The following is a 19177-nucleotide window of genomic DNA, read 5'->3' on the forward strand; positions in this document are numbered from 1 at the left end:
AGGTCTGGCAGGATCTGTGGACAGAGAAGCAGAGTTAACGTTTTGGGTCAGTTCCGAAGAAGGGTCACTGACCTGAAACGTTAATTCCACTTCTCTCTCCGCAGATGCTGCCAGGCCTGCTGAGTATTTCCAGCATTTCTTGTTTTTATTTATGATCACATTGCTGTTTACAGGATCCTGCAGTGACTACACTTCAAAAGTACTTCATTGACTGTAAAGTGCTTTGGGACGTCCTGCGGTTGTGAAAGGCGCTATTCCAATGCGAATCTTTCTTTATTTTAAGAATGTTACCTGCACTTGTCAGCCAAAGCCTGGATATTGTTCAGGTTCGACTGGAAACTGGCATGGGTTCCTTCACAATTGGAAGAGTTATGAATAAAGCTGGACCTTATGATGGAGAGACGACCATTGATAGGCAGCTAAAGATGCTTCGCTGAGAATACCTCCCTCAGAAACTCTTAGAAATATATCCCAGAGCTGTAATGACAGGTTTCCAACAACTGCAGTTTTCTTCAATTGTGCCAAATATGTCTCCAGTCAATAAAGGTTTTTCCTTTCAACTTTCTCTAGCATTTCTTGGTGTCAAATGTGCCGTCATATTCTGCCTTGATGTCAAGAGCAGGTACTCACAACTCCTTTGGTACTTATGGTCCTTATGTCCATGTCCAGAGCAAAGTGAATTATGGAACCAAGTGCTTCTGGCAGAACTTGTGCTGAGTGTCATTGAGCAGGTTATTAAGTGTGTGTGACTTGATGCTGCTAGTGATGACTCCTTTCATCGCTTTATTGATAGTTAGGAGGAAGCCACTAGGGTGGCAAATGCGAGAGTTAGATTCCTCCTGTTTATTGTGGGCAGACCATACATGGGCAATTTTCCAAATGTACCAGTGAGGTCCCGCAGGGGTGGACACTAAGACCATTGCTTTTCTTGTTATATATAAGTGACCTGGACCTGGTTATAGGGAGTACTATTTTGAAATTTGCAGACAATATAAAACTTGGCTATGTAGTAAATAGTGAGCATGATAGTTGCAGACTTCAGGTGGACATAGACAGACTGGTGAAACAGGCAGACCTGGAGCAGATGGAATTTATTGTGGATAATTGTGAAGTGATGCACTTTGGAGAAACAACATAGGGAGGCAGTATAATTCATCAATGACCTTCCCTCCATCATAAGGTCAGAAGTGGGGATGTTCGCTGATGATTGCACAATGTTCAACACCATAGATACTGCAGCAGCGCATGTTCAGATGCAGCAAGACCTGGACAACACCCAGGCTTCGGCTGATAAATGTAACATTCACACCACACAATGACCATCGCAAACAAGATAGAATCTAATCATCTCCCCTTGATGTTCAATGGCATTATCATCGCTAAATGCCCCACTATCAACTTCCTGGGGGTCACCATTGCCAGAAACTGAACTGGACGAGCCACATAAATGCTGTGGCTACAAGAGCAGGTCAGAGGCTGGGAATTCTGCTGCGAGTAACTCACCTCCTGTCTCCCAAATGCCTATCCACCATCCACAAGGCATAAATCAGGAGTGTGATGGATGAATGCAGCTCCAACAACACTCAAGAAGCTCGACACCATCCAAGACAATGCAGTCCGCTTGGTTGGAACCCCATCTGCCACCTTCAACATTCAGTCCCTCCACCACCATCGCACAGTGGCAGCAGTGTGTACCATTTTACAAGATGCACTGCAGCAACTCACCAAGGATCTGTAGATAGCACCTTCCAAACCCACCACCTCTGCCACCTAAAAGGACAAGGGCAGCAGGTGCTAGATTCGGGGAAGGTTCCATTAGATTGGAAAATAGCAAATGTAACTCCTTTATTCAAAAAGGGAGGGAGACAGAAAGCAGGAAACTACAGGCTAGTTAGCTGAACATCTGTCTTAGGGAAAATGTTAGAAGCTATTATTAAAGACGTTATAGCTGGGCATTTAGAAAAATTCAAGTTAGAGTCAACATGGCTTTGTGAAATGGAAATCATGTTTAACCAATTTATTAGAGTTCTTTGAGGGAGTTACATGTGCTGTGGATAAAGGGAAACAGAAGGCATTTGATAAGGTGCCACATCAAAGGTTATTGGGGAAAATAAAAGCTCATGTGTTGGAGGTAACATATTGGCATGGATAGCTAACAAGAAACAGAGAGTAGGCATGAATGGGTCATTTTCTGGTTGTCAAGATGTAACGAGTGGTGTGCCACAGGGATCAGTGCTGGGCCCTCAACTTTTTAAAATTTATATAAATGACTTAGATGAAGGAACCGAAGGTATGGTTGCTAAATTTGCTGATGACTCAAAGATAGGCAGGAAAGTAAGTTGTGAAGACGACATAAGGGGGCTGCAAAGGGACAGAGATAGGTTAAGTGAGTGGGCAAAGACCTGGCAAATGGAGTATAATGTGGGAAAGTGGGAAATTGTCCACTTTGGCAGGAAGAATAAAAAAGTACATTATCTAAATGGTGAGAGATTGCAGAGCTCTTAGATGCAGAGGGATCTGGGTGTCCTAGTGCATGAATCGCAAAAGGTTAGTATGCAGGTACAGCACATAGTTAGGAAAGCTAATAGAATGTTATCGATTATCGCGAGGGGAATTGAAGGGAGGTTATGCTTCAGCTATACAGGGCATTGGTGAGACCACATCTGGAGTATTGTGTACAGTACTGGTCTCTTTATTTAAGGAAGGATGTAAATGCGTTGGAGGCAGTACAGAGAAGGTTTACTAGACTCATACCTGGTATGGGCGGGCTGACTTATGAGGCTAGGCTTGTATCCACTGGAATTTAGAAGAGTAAGGGGCGACTTGATTGAAGCATATAAGATCCTGAGGGGTCTTGACAGGGTAGGTGTGGAAAGGATGTTTCCCTTTGTGGGAAAATCTAGAACTAGGGGTCACTATATAAAAATAAGGGGTCCCCCATTTAAGACAGAGGTGAGGAGAAATGTTTTCATTCAGAGGGTCGTGAATCTTTGGAATTCTCTTCCTCAAAAGGCAGTGGAAGCAGAATCTTTGAATATTTTTAAGGCAGAGGTAGATAGATTCTTGATAAGCAAGGGGGTGGAAGATTATCAGAAGTAGGTGGACATGTGGAGTAATCAGTATAGCCATGAACTTATTAAATGGCAGAGCAGGCTTGAAGGGTCGCATGGCCTACTCCTGCTCCTAATTCGTATGTTCGTAGGTGCATGGGAACACCTGCAAGTTCCCCTCCAAGCCACACACCACCCTGACTTGGAACTATATCGCTGTTCCTTCACTGTCGCTGGGTCAAAATCCTGGAACTCCCTTCCTAACAGCACTGTTGGTGTACCTACACCCCATAGACTGCAGCAGTTCAAGAAGGCAGCTCACCACCACCTTCTCAAGGGCAATTAGGGGTGGGCAATAAATGCTGGCTTGGTCAGCGACACCCACATCCCCCGAACGAATAAAAAAACCTGATTGGTACTATTCTGAGAGGGTGCATGTTCACAAAGCTTTGAAAGTGGCAGGACAAGTTGATAAGGCAGTTAACAAAGTGTATGGGATTTTCCGTTTTGTAAATAGGGTCATTGAATACAAAAACAAGGAAGTCATGCAAACCTCCACAAATCTCTGGTTAAGCCACAGCTTGAGTGTAGTGTACAATTGTGGGCAAAAAACTTTCGGAAGGATGTCAATGCCCTGACGATAGTACAGAGGAGGTTTACCAAGGATGATACCTGGATGTAGCAGTTTAGTTATGTGGAGAGATTGGAGAAGCTGGGATTATTCTCCTTCGAACAGAGAAGGTTAAGGGGAGACGTAATAGAGGGATTCAAAATTAATGAAGAGTTTTGATAGAGTGTGAAACTATTTTTCTCTGGCAAGTGGGTCAGTAAACAGAGACCATATTTTTAAATAATTGGTATAAGAACTAGAAAGGAAATGAGGAAAAGTTTCCTCATCCAGAGGGTTAAGATCTGGATTGCACTCCTGGGAAAGGTGGTGGAATCAGATTCTGTAGGAACTTTCAAAAGACAACTGGGCATCTACTTGAAGAGGACTAATTTGCAGGGTTATGGGGGGAAAAGCTGGGGTGTGAGGCTAAATTGGATAGCTCTTTCAAAGAGCCAGCACAGGCGTGACAGGCTGAATGGCCTCCATCTGTGCTATAAGGTTCTGTTATTCTATGATCAGGTAGATGCCAGTGTCATAACTGTATTGGAATTGCTTAGCTAGGGCTCGTGGGGAGAGTGGAGTGGGGAAATGGGAAGTTCTCATGCACAGATCTTCACACTATAGCCAGAATGGTATCGGGACACATAGCCCTTGTTATGCTCTGTGCACTCAGTGCTCGGCTATTATGGTGATGGTGGGACCAGGGGAGGAGGTCAAGTGGGATAGTCCATTTGCCAGCTTAGCTTCATTTTGGTTTGCAATTACTCACGTGCTGGGATCCATCATGGTTGACGATGGGGATGTTCATGGAACCTCCTCCTCCAGTTAGTTGCCCGGTTGTCCATTACCATTCTAGATAACATTGTCAAAAAGCCTCAAAAGTATTTGGAATGATGAAATAGTGCCCTGAGATATTCACATTTCTCTGAGTCATTAAAGGTTTTAAGAGGGTAAACAGTGAATGATTGTTCCCACTGGTTGGTGATTGGGTCATCAGGGGACAGAAACTGAGGAAGAACAAAGAGGGAAGTTAGAAGAAATGTTTTTGAACAGAAAGTTATAAGAACAGAATGTTCTACCACAAATGGCTATTGAAGCAGAGGAACAACAACAACAACTCGCACTTATATAGCAGTTTTGATGTAGGAAAACATCCTAAGGTGTTTCACAGAAGTGATGGATACCAAGCCCCATAGGGTGCTATTAGTGACCAAAAGTTTGGTCAAAGAAGTAGATTTTAACAACTGTCTTAAATGAGAGGAGAAGTAGGGAGGCAGAGGGGTTTAGGGAGAAAACTTTAGAGCTTAGGGCCTGGAACATCGAAGGCACAGCCAATGAAATCGGGGATGCACAACAGGCCAGTATTGAAGGAGCATTGATCACATGCTTAAAATAGAACCAGATGTATCGGAACAGGAAGAATATAAAAGAATACAGGAGTAGGAGCAGTTTGAAGAGCTGATGCCAACACAGACACTAGGAGCCAAATGGCATCCTACTGTATTATACAGTCTGTGACATCAGATTGCAGCCATACCCCAGTTTTCCTGGAGAACGCCAACCTGGACAATGTAGCCCTTTCTTAGAACCGAGCTGGGGTGTCTGACTGAAGTTTGTACTCAAACCATTAGTGGCTTCTGAGAAGGACCCTGGATGATGATCAATACAGACTCTACTGAAATTGTACATGTTTTCACAGAACTAGAGGAAACAAGTACAAAATTTACCAAGAACTGGAAATTAGAGAGAATGTGTCCTCTCTTGCACAGTAATGGGTGCACAGAGAACAGCTAAGCTCATGTTGATAAATGAGTTTGAAAATAGATACCTATCTGTTTGGAGACAGGATTAAACGGTATATAACTGAGAGCAGTGATGTTACAATACTCATTGAAACACAAAGGCTGCTGTACTGCTTGGGCCTGTGGAATCAGCATCTATTGAAAATCACCAGGCACAGCTAAATAATGAAGGAAAAAATTTGTTGGTTCTTTTCCACAGTTTCACTCGGGCCGTCCTCTATCTCATCAAACAGCTTCAGGCCATTCAACACATTTAGAAAGTAAAACAGACTTGCATTTCTGTAGCACCTTTCATGATCTCAGTACGTCCCACAACACTTCACAGCTAATGAAGTACCTTTGAAGTGTGGTCACTGTTGTAATGTAGGAAATGCAGAAGCCAATTTGAGCACAGCAAGCTCCCATAAACAAAATGTGATAACGACCAGGTGATCGACTTTTTAGGATATCAGTTGAGGGATAAAAATGGTCACGGGGCGGGGGGAACGCCATAGGCTATAAATTGGATAGCCTCCAAAAACAGACATGGGGTTCGCAATGTGCAATGAATTCACGCCCGTTGAGTGGAATCCAGGCAGCAAGCCAACTTCATTTGTACTGAAATTTGTGTGCAGCCACCCCTTCCAGCACTGCTCATTGGCTGCACGCAGCAGCAGGGGGCTCAATATTGCTCATATTTGCCCTTCTTAAAGCTAGCCTGCACTTCTTAAAGGGGAGGGCCATTGTGGCTGCAGCAGGGAGTCGTTATGCAACTGAAACAGTCATGCGAAGGAGAGATCAATGGGTGACCATTAGACAATGTGGGCCCTCAGGTTTTTGGACACTGCACTGGAGGGCTTGGCGGAGAAGATGGAAAGGAGAGATGTCCTGTGTGCTCAGAGGGCAGAAGGTCCTCCAGACACATGATGAGAAGGCAATGAGAACAGATAGCCATGGAAGCCAATGCCACGAGAACAGTCTCAAGGTCAGTGAATGCATCTTCAAATGCCATATCCCACCAACTGCACCACTCGCCTCAGCCACTGCTCAAATCACCAACCACAGTTCACCTCCCAACAATGTATGTTAATCTGGACTCGTAGAGAACATTCATATGCTTCACTGCACCCTCACACACTTAGCACTGTTGCAAGGCTCACACCCACATCTCACAGCTTGAACACATTGGCAGTTCTTCAACCACGATAGCCGACTCACCCATAGATATTTCACGATATTCACTGACACAATTCCCTCTTGTAGGAGAAGGTGGCACATAACTGGAACCAGCAGGAACTAACTGGAGGGAGTGAGGCACACCTGCATGCTCTATCACCCATGGAGGAGATGGTGCTGGTCATTATGGGAACTGCTATTGCAGAGGTTATGGCCACTCGTAGGGTTGAATCCATTGAAAATAGTGATATCTGCATACCAACCCTCGTTCTCACATCCCACTTCTCCTTCATCCCACAAACTCTTCCAACTTGGAAGCTGCAGATGGTGCAAACATACATTTCTTACTTTCTCTTCTCCCCTCACCACAACCCAAACCTTGCTCCTTTTTCCTTTCAGATACCCAAGAATGGGAACCCTGCCCAGGCAGTGGAGGAAGAACAAGCAGACAGTAAAGATGAAGACACACCATCACGCAATTTCACAGTCGCAGCCACTGACACTGATACTGACTCAGATACTGACACTGTGTGTAATTTAGAGGATGGAATAGAGGAGGGATCTGCACATGATGAGGCATTGGTACAAGTGTGGTGCAGCCAATGGAGGGCCAAGGATAGAGCAGGTCCCAGCTCAGAGGGCGAGGTCGCATGTTGGATCTGCTGCAGAGGAAGGGTGATGTGTGTATACACCCAAATGTTTGGTCCATTGGTAGGCCTGCCGGAAAGCCTGCGTTCAATGTCCAGGAGCATGGATGTGGCCAGCACCAATTTGGCACATGGCTTTGCACAGAGCTTGGAGCCCATCCTTTCCAACACAGAATGGGTGGCACCTCTATCAATGTATCTGTGGATCCAACCATGAAACAGCATGGCTGGTGTCTCAGCTTCCATTGCAGCACAAGCAACATCCACTGAACATTTGAGTGCTACAGTGGTGGCTCAGACTGCTCTCAGGGATTCTCAGCTTGCTGCCATGGAAGGTCAGACTGCTATCATAATAGCTCTGGATACCAATGTGTAAAGGGGCTTGCAGGGTGTCACAGCACTCCTAAAATCTGTCCAACAGATCTGATTCCTAAAGACTCTTGGCAGATATGTCACCAAAAACTACTTTGGGCTATGGGGATAGAGCCAGGGAATGGGACTGATTAGATTCCTCTAGAGAGTCGGCATGGACTCGATGGGCTGTGTGCTCTCCTTCAGTGTCTTTTTTTCATCTAGTCTTTCATGGGATATGGGTGTCACTGGCAAGGCCAGCATTTGTTGCCCATCCCTACTTGCCCTAGACAATTGAGTGGCTTTCTAGGCCATTTCAGAGGGCAGTTAAGAATAACCACATTTCTGACGGTCTGTAGTCATGTGCACTCCAGATCAGGTAAGGACGGCAGATTTCCTTCCCTAAAGGACATTAGTGAATCTGATGGATTTTTACAACAAATCGATGGCACCATTACTAAGATTTATTTTATTAATTAATTGAATTTTAAATTCCACCAGCTGCCCTGGTGGAATTTGAACGAGTGTCCCCAGGACATTAGCCTGGGTGTCTGGAACACTAGTATAATAACATTTCCACTATGCCACCATCTCCCCAGTGCTGGTGGGATGGGGGAGTCCTCCAGGCTGTTGAACACATGTTCAGCTGTGTGAGGTTCAGAGAGGGTTTACACTGGTGAATTGAGCTTCAAAATGGCAGCACTGACATCAAATCAGCCTGACACTGATCTGTGCATACTTCCAGTTACGAACACGCTAACCCCTTTACCAATAGGGCATCGGCCACATATCGTGTCCAATGTGTGACTGCACACCAAGGATGCCATTTTCGAACCAACTGGGTGCTATTGAGCCCAATTTTGCACTCCTGACCACTGCCCCCCTCCCCTGCCACCAACCGCTCTGAGTTCATCTCCAAAATACTGCCATGGGATCTTTTACAGCCACCTCAGAGCACAGGTGGGGCTTCGGTTTAACATCTCACCCAAAAGACAGCACCTCTGACAGTGCAGCACTCCCTCACTAGAGAGAGAGTCAGTCTAGATTTTGTGCTAGTTAAATTCCAGAAAGCTTGTTGTGGAAGGATAATCCTGGAGCCTATATTTACTCAGTTTCACATTTACTGTGCAGAGCAACATGCTCCAGGACTCCTTACTCAATCCCTCCCCCAGTCTCAGTGGGTGTATGCTTATAAATGCTCAACTAAGACCCCAATTAACACCCTTCACCTGCATTTAATCAAATCATTGACACACAATTAACAGTGCTCAAGTCTCTGAAGTGAGACTGGAACCCACAATCTTCTAGAAGTCAAGAGTGCGACCTATGGGCCACAGCTGACACCTTTCTGTGATTAACTTCCACTTTGTGACTGGAGCATCTGTTGCCCCTCTCATGCTCCATTTTATTTTATCCAATCCTTATTAAGGGCTTGCTTATTGTTCAATTTTCAGTTCTAGTCAAGGACTGTCATCCCAAGCTGTTTTTATTTAACCAAATGCTGATGGACCTGCTATGTATTTCCAGTATCGTTTCTGTTGTTTCATATTTCCTGCAGTTAGAATTGTTATTTTTCTCTTAAGTTAATGCTTTGTTCAGTTAATCCAGGCTGACACTTTAGCCTAGTACTACAACTGTGATGCATTGTCAGAGTTGCCAAGCTTCAGATGGGATATTAAACCGAGGTCCCATCTTGTCCGTTTGGGTGGACGTTGAAGATCCTGTGGCATAATTAGTACAAGAGACATATCTGCTCGTGTCTTGATCAACATCCACCTCTCAATGGACACCACCAGAAGGTGATGTTTGTGGGATCTTGCAATGGGCAAAACATCAATTCTGTGAAGCTGCACATCACACTTGACTTGTGCTGACGTGATTTGAGCTGTTTTGAGACATGACTGGGCACCATATCAATGCATGTCTTCAAACCCATCATCTTTGTAGATCATGGAGCCCTTTCCTTACAGGAGATTGAATGGGTTGGGTGGAACCTATGACAGGGGAGCCTCTACATGGTCTGACTCCAATAACCTTTCTGCCTGTCCTGTATACCTACAATTGTGAATTATGTGTTTAGTCGGGACACTCTTTTTGACTCTGGGACACAGTCAATATTCCCGCTAAGCTGTGTGGCCACGTGGCAATCCGAAACTTCTCGTGCATACAAGTCAGTCCCTTTAAGTTAGCTCGCGTGCGTAGCTGTGCAACAAAATTTAAAAGGCCCGCGCACTTACACAAATCGGCTGTGCACTCCAAAAGAAAACTGAGAGGGTACGTTGGACACAATCCTCAGTGACGAGCAGCCTCTGGGACATAAAGGCACCTCCTCATCAGGATGTCAGAACAGTAGTGGCACAGTATTGGAGCTACTGATATATTTCCTTTATTCAAATTCTTTCCTTCCCTCTTACTCCTGAGGTGATTGATCAGATTCAGAGGAACTGCACATTCTCCTGTACTGTTGCCTTCCTTGCTGTGCAAACCCAATGAGCATTGGATGATGGTCAATTCTGGAGGAATCACATCAGGTCTAGGGTTGCCAAAACTTTGTGCGATGGGGAGTTTTCATCACATGATCTCCAGCCTCCAACTGCTCTGCCCCCACACTCCCGCCATTGGCCGACATGGCCATCCACTACTGCATCACCTTCCCATGACCAATTAGAAAGTGAACCGACTATTTGTTACCTGACTGGTTAATTCTCAGTCAAACAGCCATTTTACGCCATCTCCAACTATTTATTTTTTAATGCCCGACATTTTTTCTCTCCAGTTGCTCACAACAACTCCAGGAGATTAATCTTTAATTCCTGGAGACTCCAGACAATCCTAGAGGGTTGGCAACATAAATCAGAACCCAATCGTACTTGCACACAATATCTGCACACAAACCCGTACAGCAATGGAGCAGCCAATCTGATCGCCCCTCTGTAGTTTTCTCTTTCAAGAACAAACTGAGCCATTACCACTGTGAGCAAAGCATTTTACTTTTAATTCCAAATTGCTCAGATCAATGAGGGGACATGTGAGGAGGAACTCTTCAACTCAGCAAACTTAATGTCAGTACATTGATCAGCAATTCAACCTCTCAGCACCTGCTGTAACCAACTGGAAAGCTGGCCAATGAATAGTCACGTTCCTCCACCCCTATCGCCACTGCTGGAGTATTTTCTGCTCCTATTCATTCTTGGAATGTAGACATCGCCTACAAGGCCGGCATTTATTGCCCATCCCTGGTTGCTCTGAGCACTGGTCATAAGCCATGTTTTTGAACCACCAGCAGCAGTTCTGATACAGTGAAGTAGCTTTCCAGATCACTACAGAGGCTCATTGCCAATCATGTTGGTATGGGACTGGAGTCACATCCAGGCCAGAATGAGTAAAGACAGCAGGTAGAGTGCAGGGGTGGGGGGGGGGGGTGGGGAAGGAGAGAGCGGGGGGGGGAAAGGAGAGCGGGGGGGGGGGGAAAGGAGAGCGCGGGGGGGGGGAAAGGAGAGCGCGGGGGGGGGGGAAGGAGAGCGCGGGGGGGGGGGAAAGGAGAGCGCGGGGGGGGGAAAGGAGAGCGCGGGGGGGGGGAAAGGAGAGCGCGGGGGGGGGGGAAAGGAGAGTGCGGGGGTGGGGGGAAAGGAGAGTGCGGGGGTGGGGGGAAAGGAGAGTGCGGGGGGGGGGGAAAGGAGAGTGCGGGGGTGGGGGGAAAGGAGAGTGCGGGGGGGGGGAAAGGAGAGTGCGGGGGGGGGGGAAAGGAGAGTGCGGGGGGGGGGGAAAGGAGAGTGCGGGGGGGGGGGAAAGGAGAGTGCGGGGGGGGGAAAGGAGAGTGCGGGGGGGGGAAAGGAGAGTGCGGGGGGGGTGGGGAAAGGAGAGTGCGGGGGGGGAGAAAGGAGAGTGCGGGGGGGGAGAAAGGAGAGTGCGGGGGGGGAGAAAGGAGAGTGCGGGGGGGGGGAAAGGAGAGTGCGGGGGGGGGGAAAGGAGAGTGCGGGGGGGGGGAAAGGAGAGTGCGGGGGGGGAGAAGGAGTGTGGGGGGGGGAGAAGGAGAGTGCGGGGGGGGGAAAGGAGAGTGCGGGGGGGGGAAAGGAGAGTGCGGGGGGGGGAAAGGAGAGTGCGGGGGGTGGGGAAAGGAGAGTGCGGGGGTGGGGAAAGGAGAGTGCGGGGGTGGGGAAAGGAGAGTGCGGGGGTGGGGAAAGGAGAGTGCGGGGGGGGGGAAAGGAGAGTGCGGGGGGGGGAAAGGAGAGTGCGGGGGGGGGAAAGGAGAGTGCGGGGGGGGGAAAGGAGAGTGCGGGGGGGGGAAAGGAGAGTGCGGGGGGGGGAAAGGAGAGTGCGGGGGGGGGAAAGGAGAGTGCGGGGGGGGGTGGGGAAAGGAGAGTGCGGGGGGGGGTGGGGAAAGGAGAGTGCGGGGGGGGAAGGAGAGTGCGGGGGGGGGAAGGAGAGTGCGGGGGGGGGGGAAGGAGAGTGCGGGGGGGGGGGAAGGAGAGTGCGGGGGGGGGGAAGGAGAGTGAGGGGGGGGAAGGAGAGTGAGGGGGGGGGAAGGAGAGTGAGGGGGGGGGAAGGAGAGTGAGGGGGGGGGAAGGAGAGTGAGGGGGGGGGAAGGAGAGTGAGGGGGGGGGAAGGAGAGTGAGGGGGGGGGGGAAGGAGAGTGAGGGGGGGGGGAAGGAGAGTGAGTGGGGGGGGGAAGGAGAGTGAGGGGGGGGGGAAGGAGAGTGAGGGGGGGGGGAAGGAGAGTGAGGGGGGGGGGAAGGAGAGTGAGGGGGGGGGAAAGGAGAGTGAGGGGGGGGGAAAGGAGAGTGCGGGGGGGGGAAAGGAGAGTGCGGGGGGTGGGGAAAGGAGAGTGCGGGGGTGGGGAAAGGAGAGTGCGGGGGTGGGGAAAGGAGAGTGCGGGGGTGGGGAAAGGAGAGTGCGGGGGGGGGGAAAGGAGAGTGCGGGGGGGGGAAAGGAGAGTGCGGGGGGGGGAAAGGAGAGTGCGGGGGGGGGAAAGGAGAGTGCGGGGGGGGGGTGGGGAAAGGAGAGTGCGGGGGGGGGTGGGGAAAGGAGAGTGCGGGGGGGGGAAGGAGAGTGCGGGGGGGGGAAGGAGAGTGCGGGGGGGGGGGAAGGAGAGTGCGGGGGGGGGGGAAGGAGAGTGCGGGGGGGGGGGAAGGAGAGTGAGGGGGGGGAAGGAGAGTGAGGGGGGGGAAGGAGAGTGAGGGGGGGGAAGGAGAGTGAGGGGGGGGGAAGGAGAGTGAGGGGGGGGGGAAGGAGAGTGAGGGGGGGGGGGAAGGAGAGTGAGGGGGGGGGGGAAGGAGAGTGAGGGGGGGGGAAGGAGAGTGAGGGGGGGGGGAAGGAGAGTGAGGGGGGGGGGAAGGAGAGTGAGGGGGGGGGGGAAGGAGAGTGAGGGGGGGGGGAAGGAGAGTGAGGGGGGGGGGAAGGAGAGTGAGGGGGGGGGGAAGGAGAGTGAGGGGGGGGGGAAGGAGAGTGAGGGGGGGGGAAGGAGAGTGAGGGGGGGGGAAGGAGAGTGCGGGGGGGGGAAGGAGAGTGCGGGGGGGGGGAAGGAGAGTGCGGGGGGGGGGAAGGAGAGTGCGGGGGGGGGGGAAGGAGAGTGCGGGGGGGGGAAGGAGAGTGCGGGGGGGTGGGGGGGAAGGAGAGTGAGGGGAGAAAGAAAGAATGAGGAGAGAGGGAGAGAGCAAAAAATATCCACACAAGCACAGCTCCTGAACAGATTCTATTGCAGTGGGTGCTATAAATCCTCATCGTAATATCAATCTCTCCGGAATGACTTTGTGTTCTCATGAATTGGGGCAGCTGTCGATTACAGGGGAAAGGTTTTATCGGCTATTCAGTGCAACCAATCAGCCTAATCCAGGCCCTGTGAATTCTGACCTCTTCCTTTGCTGAGCTGTGACTAAATTTTTCTCTATTTCTACGTTCCCAGTCTCTCCCATTTTCCAGTTCGCTGTTCTAACTTCTCTGCATTCCTACCATATGCTGGAGTGCCCAAATTCTTACTCCAGATATTCTACCACTGCACCACCCCCTCCCCACCCCCCACCTTATTCTTGTAGGGCGCTTCCCCAAATCTTCACATAGAATTACATACAGTGTATAGTACAGAAACAGGCCATTCGGGCCAACCAGCCCAGGCCAGCATTTATGCTCCACTCAAGCCTCCTCCCCTCCTTCCTCATCTTTCAGCATAACCATTTATTCCCTTCACTCTCATTTGCTTATCTAGTTTCCCTTTAAATGTATCTTCCAAGACTTAGGGCGGCACAGTGGCACAGTGGTTAGCACTGCAGCCTCACAGCTCCAGCGACCCGGGTTCAATTCTGGGTACTGCCTGTGTGGAGTTTGCAAGTTCTCCCTGTGTCTGCGTGGGTTTCCTCCGGGTGCTCCGGTTTCCTCCCACATGCCAAAGACTTGCAGGTTGATAGGTTAATTGGCCATTATAAATTGCCCCTAGTATAGGTAGGTGGTAGGGAAATATAGGGACAGGTGGGGATGTGGTAGGAATATGGGATTAGTGTAGGATTAGTATAAATGGGTGGTTGATGGTCGGCACAGACTCGGTGGGCCGAAGGGCCTGTTTCAGTGCTGTATCTCTAAACTAAACTAAACTAAGAACCAATCCCTAGCCTGCACCACCACTCATTACTACGATGTCTGAATTCCTGATTCGTGCCATTCCACATTCTTACTCAAACTCCGAGATGCATATAAAGGAAAACAATAAGAAGGATAATTGCCTGAGGGAGAATAGAATAGAAGTGGGAGATGAAATAGGGTGGGAGGAGGTTTGTGTGGAGTATAAACACTGGCACAGACCATTGGGGCCAAATGGCCTGTTTCTCCGCTGTAAATTCTATGCTATTCTTGAAACCCGCCAGAGCGACTGAGCAAAAATAACAATCATCCCACTGCCGTATCTGCTCTTGTATGTACAACATTCTTCTCATATAGGGATTGCACGCTGAGGTTTCACTAGATTGTATAATTCATGCTTTACAAACCCGGAAAATAAAATTGATTATGAATTCAGTCACTTGCCATTTTAAAAAAGGGATGGCTCATGCAACCTTCCTTTCCTCCATCCAAATGAGTCTTTCATTCCTTTACAATGTCTATTTGGTCATATAAATGCTGCTTGAATGTTGAGGCATGTTATTTGAGAGACCTACCATGCTGATAGTAATCCCAGGTGATTGCAGGCATTATGTTCTAGCATCTTGCCATCAGTAGCACTGAATATATTCCACACTTTAAAATGCTCCCAATTCTCCTGGGAGGCCAACACATCTACATAGTGAACCTGGCCACCTCGCTGGGTGCAATGGGGAATTTGAAATCCACAGAGCATTGGGCTTGATTTATTATTTACACTGGAAGCTGTTTCAAAAGCAGTATGCAAAATAAATCAATTTGGTACTTAATAAGACAATAAAATACTTACTCAAAAATTGAACTTCAGTTCCAACACCACATTGGAGCAGCTACGCCTCAAAACAGCAACACTAACTAACGCTCACAGAGAAGCAAGACTCTTTTTTTTGAGGGGGAGGGGTCAAAAAGCATGTGGACAGATACAGCTTTAAGACCTGCTCCTCACACTTTCTGATCTCTCGGCCTACATCCATCAGATGAAGCTGGAATATCTCCCACCTGCGGGGTGTTGGGGGGGAAGGGGGAGGAAAGGGCGCAGAAAGAGGAAAATCAGATGGGCGAATCACAGCAGGCAGGCTCTGGCTCTTCCTGGCTACAGGGGCTGTGTCATAGTCATAGTCATAGAGATACAGCACTGAAACAGGCCCTTCGCCCCACCGAGTCTGTGCCGGCCAACCAACAACCCATTTATACTAATCCTACATTAATCCCATATTCCCTACCACGTCCCCACCATTCTCCTACCACCTACCTACACTAGGGGCAATTTACAATGGCCAATTTACCGATCACCTGCAAGTCTTTGGCTGTGGGAGGAAACCGGAGCACCCGGCGGAAACCCCACGCGGTCACAGGGAGAACTTGCAAACTCTGCACAGGCAGTACCCAGAACCGAACCTGGGTCGCTGGAGCTGTGAGGCTGCGATGCTAACCACTGCGCCCACTGTGCCACCCTTTGGTAGTGGCAGGTTTGATTAAACGTCATTGTCCTGAAACATTAACTCTGTTTTCTCTCCACAGATGCTGCCAGAACTGCTGAGTATTTCCAGCACTTTCTGTTTTTATTTCAAGTTTGAGGCCCACCTGGCCTGTCAGCTGCAGAGTATTTGGCCAACCAGGAACAGACAATAAAATTACTCGAACCAAATAAAAATACAACAGGGCTGTTTCTTGATGTCTGCGCTTAGCTGTTCCCTGTGGTCCTAATTTAAAAGAATACAGTAAAGCCAGCTCGACACAAAGCATGAGAAAAATGTGAGAGGTAAAGGAAGCCTGACATACCTGTAATACCTGGACTGTAAGTAAGTGGAACACACAGCCTTTGACACATGACTTGCCGAGCCGAAGTCTATCACCTTAACTCTGTACGGCTGTCTGACCGGGTCCACCAGCATGATGTTCTCTGGCTTGAGGTCGGCGTGATCAGGCCGAGGCTCTTGAGCTTCATCAGGGCCGTGGCTACCTGCTGCAGAATGGGCCGGATGTATTTGAGGGGCAGCGGACTGAACTTGTTCTGCTTCAGGAAGTCGTACAAGTTCTGCTCCAGCATTTCGAAGACAAGCAAGTGTGGGTTCTTGTGCTGAAAGCACTCATAGGCCCGGACAAAATTGTAGTCATCCGCGCTCTCTGTGCTTAGCCGGGCGAGGATGCTCACCTCGATCTTGGCCCTGCCGTGCATAGGAAGGGTGGTTCTTCAGAATCTTGATGGCCACAATCTCATTGGTCCCTCTTTTCCAGCACTTAACCACCTGGCCAAATGTCCCCCGGCCCAGGAACTCCAACACCTCGTACGTGTTGGTCATTGAGGCACAGCACCTCGTGCTGCAGGAGCTTGGTAGTCGCCCTCGCTGTTTGACCCGCTTGTTCTTGGAGGTGGCAGTGGAGGTGGCTGCCGTGGCAACAGTGGCGCCGCTGGTGCGCGTTCTGAAGCATTGGCGGATGCTCCTCGATGATCTGCACGCTGCTGGTGTTCTCAAGCTCCTCACTCTTCCGCTTCAGGCCACATTTCTGGTAGGTGTCGAGGAGGCTCACAGTGCTGCGGCGGGTCAGATTCTGCGGACCTCCCAAGGCTTGAGCAGACACGGCCACCACCCCCGATGTGCTGTTCGCTGTCGTGAGACAATGTGGCCGGCACTTGCTGGAAAACAATCACCGTCTGTTCGTAGGACAGAGTCGGATTGGTACCTTGAACAGAGGCGCTGACTGTTGACTGTGCGATGGTTGTACTCTTGCTCTGGTTATAGACTTTACTGTGCGAACCATACCCGGTCATATCCCAGTTAGAACACGGCTCCACTTTCAGTTTCTTCACACTGCAGAAGGCACTTGACTGAATTGTGTGAGGGGAAAAGACTTGCACTTGCGAGGCCATACCTACAGAGACAACAGAGCAAAGTTTGAACACTATAACACCTAAAGCTGCCAGATAAAGAAAGAACTTGCATTCTTATAACGCCTTTCGCCACCTTCCAAAGCACTTCACAGCCAATGAAGTACTTCTGAAGTGCAGTCACTGTTATAACATAAGAAATACGGCAGCAAATTTGCACACAGCAAGGTCCCACAAATAGTAAGAGATAATAACCAGATGATCTATTGTAGTGTTGTTGGTTGAGGAAGAAACATTATGGGAGAACTCCCCTGCTCTGCTTTGAAATATTGCTGTGCGATCTTTGATGTCCACCTGTGAGAGAGCAGACTTGGTTTAATGTCTGATCCAAAAAGGCAACACCCCCGACAGTGCATTTCTGAAGTGGGACTTGAACTCACAACTTTTTAACTCAGAGACAACAGCACTACCACTGAGCCACAGCTGACAATGCCAAAGTGCTCATTTTTTTCTGTGTTATCTTAATGTGAGCCATCTTCCCTGTTAATTAATATTTTTAAACCCTGTCTCCTGAAGGTGCTTGCTCTTGCTGGGGTACAGCTCCATGGGCTCCCTAGTCCCGTGCCCAAGGGTGTGCAGCAACTCAATAAAGCTTCCCAAACCAAGCCCCCAATACCACCTTGATTGACAAGGGCAGTAGGTGCATTTGAAATACCAACCTCTCCCAGGCACACACCATCCTGACTTGGAACTAGATCGCCGTTTCTTCATCATTTCCGGGTCAAAATCCTGGAACTCCCTCCCTACCAGCACGGTGTACCTACACTACACGGACTGCAGTGGTTCAAAGAAAACAGCTCACCACCACCTTCTCAAAGGCAATCAATAAATACTGCCCTTGCCAGTGATGCCCACATCTCGAGAACAATTTTTTAAAAAGTAGTTCTTCATATTTGAACCTAGTGAGCAAATTCTACATTCTAACCACTCTCTAGGTCAAGAGATTTTCCTGAATTCCCTACTGGATTTACTGGATGTTTGACCATGGAGGGCATCACAGCCAAACACAATCCTGTGCTTACCCAATGACCAAGCACTATCCACCAACACAGCTCACTGGATACCACTCAGATCCTGGATGGATTCTTTCTTCCCCCAGTTCCGTTGATGGTATCTCTAACATCCCCACTGGGAATCTTACCTGGGACCTTCACAATGGGAAGTACTTGGGGAACAGGAGAGCAAATATCTTAACATTGAGAATTAAAGCACCTCATTCATGTTCAAACTCACAGCACAAAGTGCCTCTCAGTGGTAGTGGAAAAGATAGGAATCAGAGCCGCAAGCACTGCTGGGCACAAGGCAGTAGCTTAGAGTGCAGCAAAGGGTGGCAGTGGGCATGTCCAAGAGGAATTGGACTGGCAGCAGGAGAGGGGGTGGGTGGATGGAGGACACCAGGAAGATAGCCTTAAGTGGGAAGTAGAACCAAGAGGGACATTTGTAAAAGACAGGAAAAGGGCAGTAGAGGCTGGAAGAGACAGAGGTTGTGGAGAGCTGTGAGGTAGCTGGAAGCAGTGGAAGACCTTGGATCCAGAACAGCAAACAAGTATTCTCACACTGATAAATAAAAATAAAATCACACCAAAAAAAAAATCAGTGGAAACTAAAGAACAACTTGCAGTTACAGAGCACATTCAATGTAGTAAAATGTCCCAAAGTGCTTCACAAGAGTGTTAGCAAAGAAAATTTGATACAGTCACAGAAGGAGATATTAGGACAGATGAGCAAAAGGTCAGTCAAAGAGTTGGGTTTAAGGATGTCTAATAGGAGGAGAGAGAGGTCAAGAGGCAGAGAGGTTTAAGAAAGGAATTCCAGGGCTTAGCGCCTAGGCACAAAATGGTGGAGTGCTGAAAGAGGCCAGGATTAAAGGAATGCAGAGATTTTGGAGGATTGGAGGGCTGGAGAAGATTACAGAGATAGGAATGGATGAGGCCATGGCGGTTTTGAAAACAAGGAGGAGAATTTTAAAATCGAGGCATTGCCAGACCCAGAGCCAATGTAGGTCAACAAGCTTCAGGGTGATGAGCGAATAGGACTTGGTGTGA

General features: G+C 48.9%; 1 protein-coding gene across 1 annotated transcript in view; it reads right to left on the reverse strand.

Moving 5' to 3' along the window:
* hipk2 (homeodomain interacting protein kinase 2) overlaps positions 1-19177 on the reverse strand; it is a 270628-nt gene that overhangs the window by 190478 nt on the left and 60973 nt on the right. Inside the window, 9 exon segments of the mRNA XM_068051058.1 lie at positions 16025-16166; positions 16169-16403; positions 16405-16548; positions 16550-16573; positions 16575-16604; positions 16606-16660; positions 16662-16860; positions 16863-16887; positions 16890-17116. Coding sequence (XP_067907159.1) covers positions 16025-16166; positions 16169-16403; positions 16405-16548; positions 16550-16573; positions 16575-16604; positions 16606-16660; positions 16662-16860; positions 16863-16887; positions 16890-17116 — 1081 coding nt within the window.

The sequence above is a fragment of the Heterodontus francisci genome, chromosome 18 (assembly GCF_036365525.1).
Source record: "Heterodontus francisci isolate sHetFra1 chromosome 18, sHetFra1.hap1, whole genome shotgun sequence".
In the NCBI taxonomy this organism is placed as follows: domain Eukaryota; kingdom Metazoa; phylum Chordata; class Chondrichthyes; order Heterodontiformes; family Heterodontidae; genus Heterodontus; species Heterodontus francisci.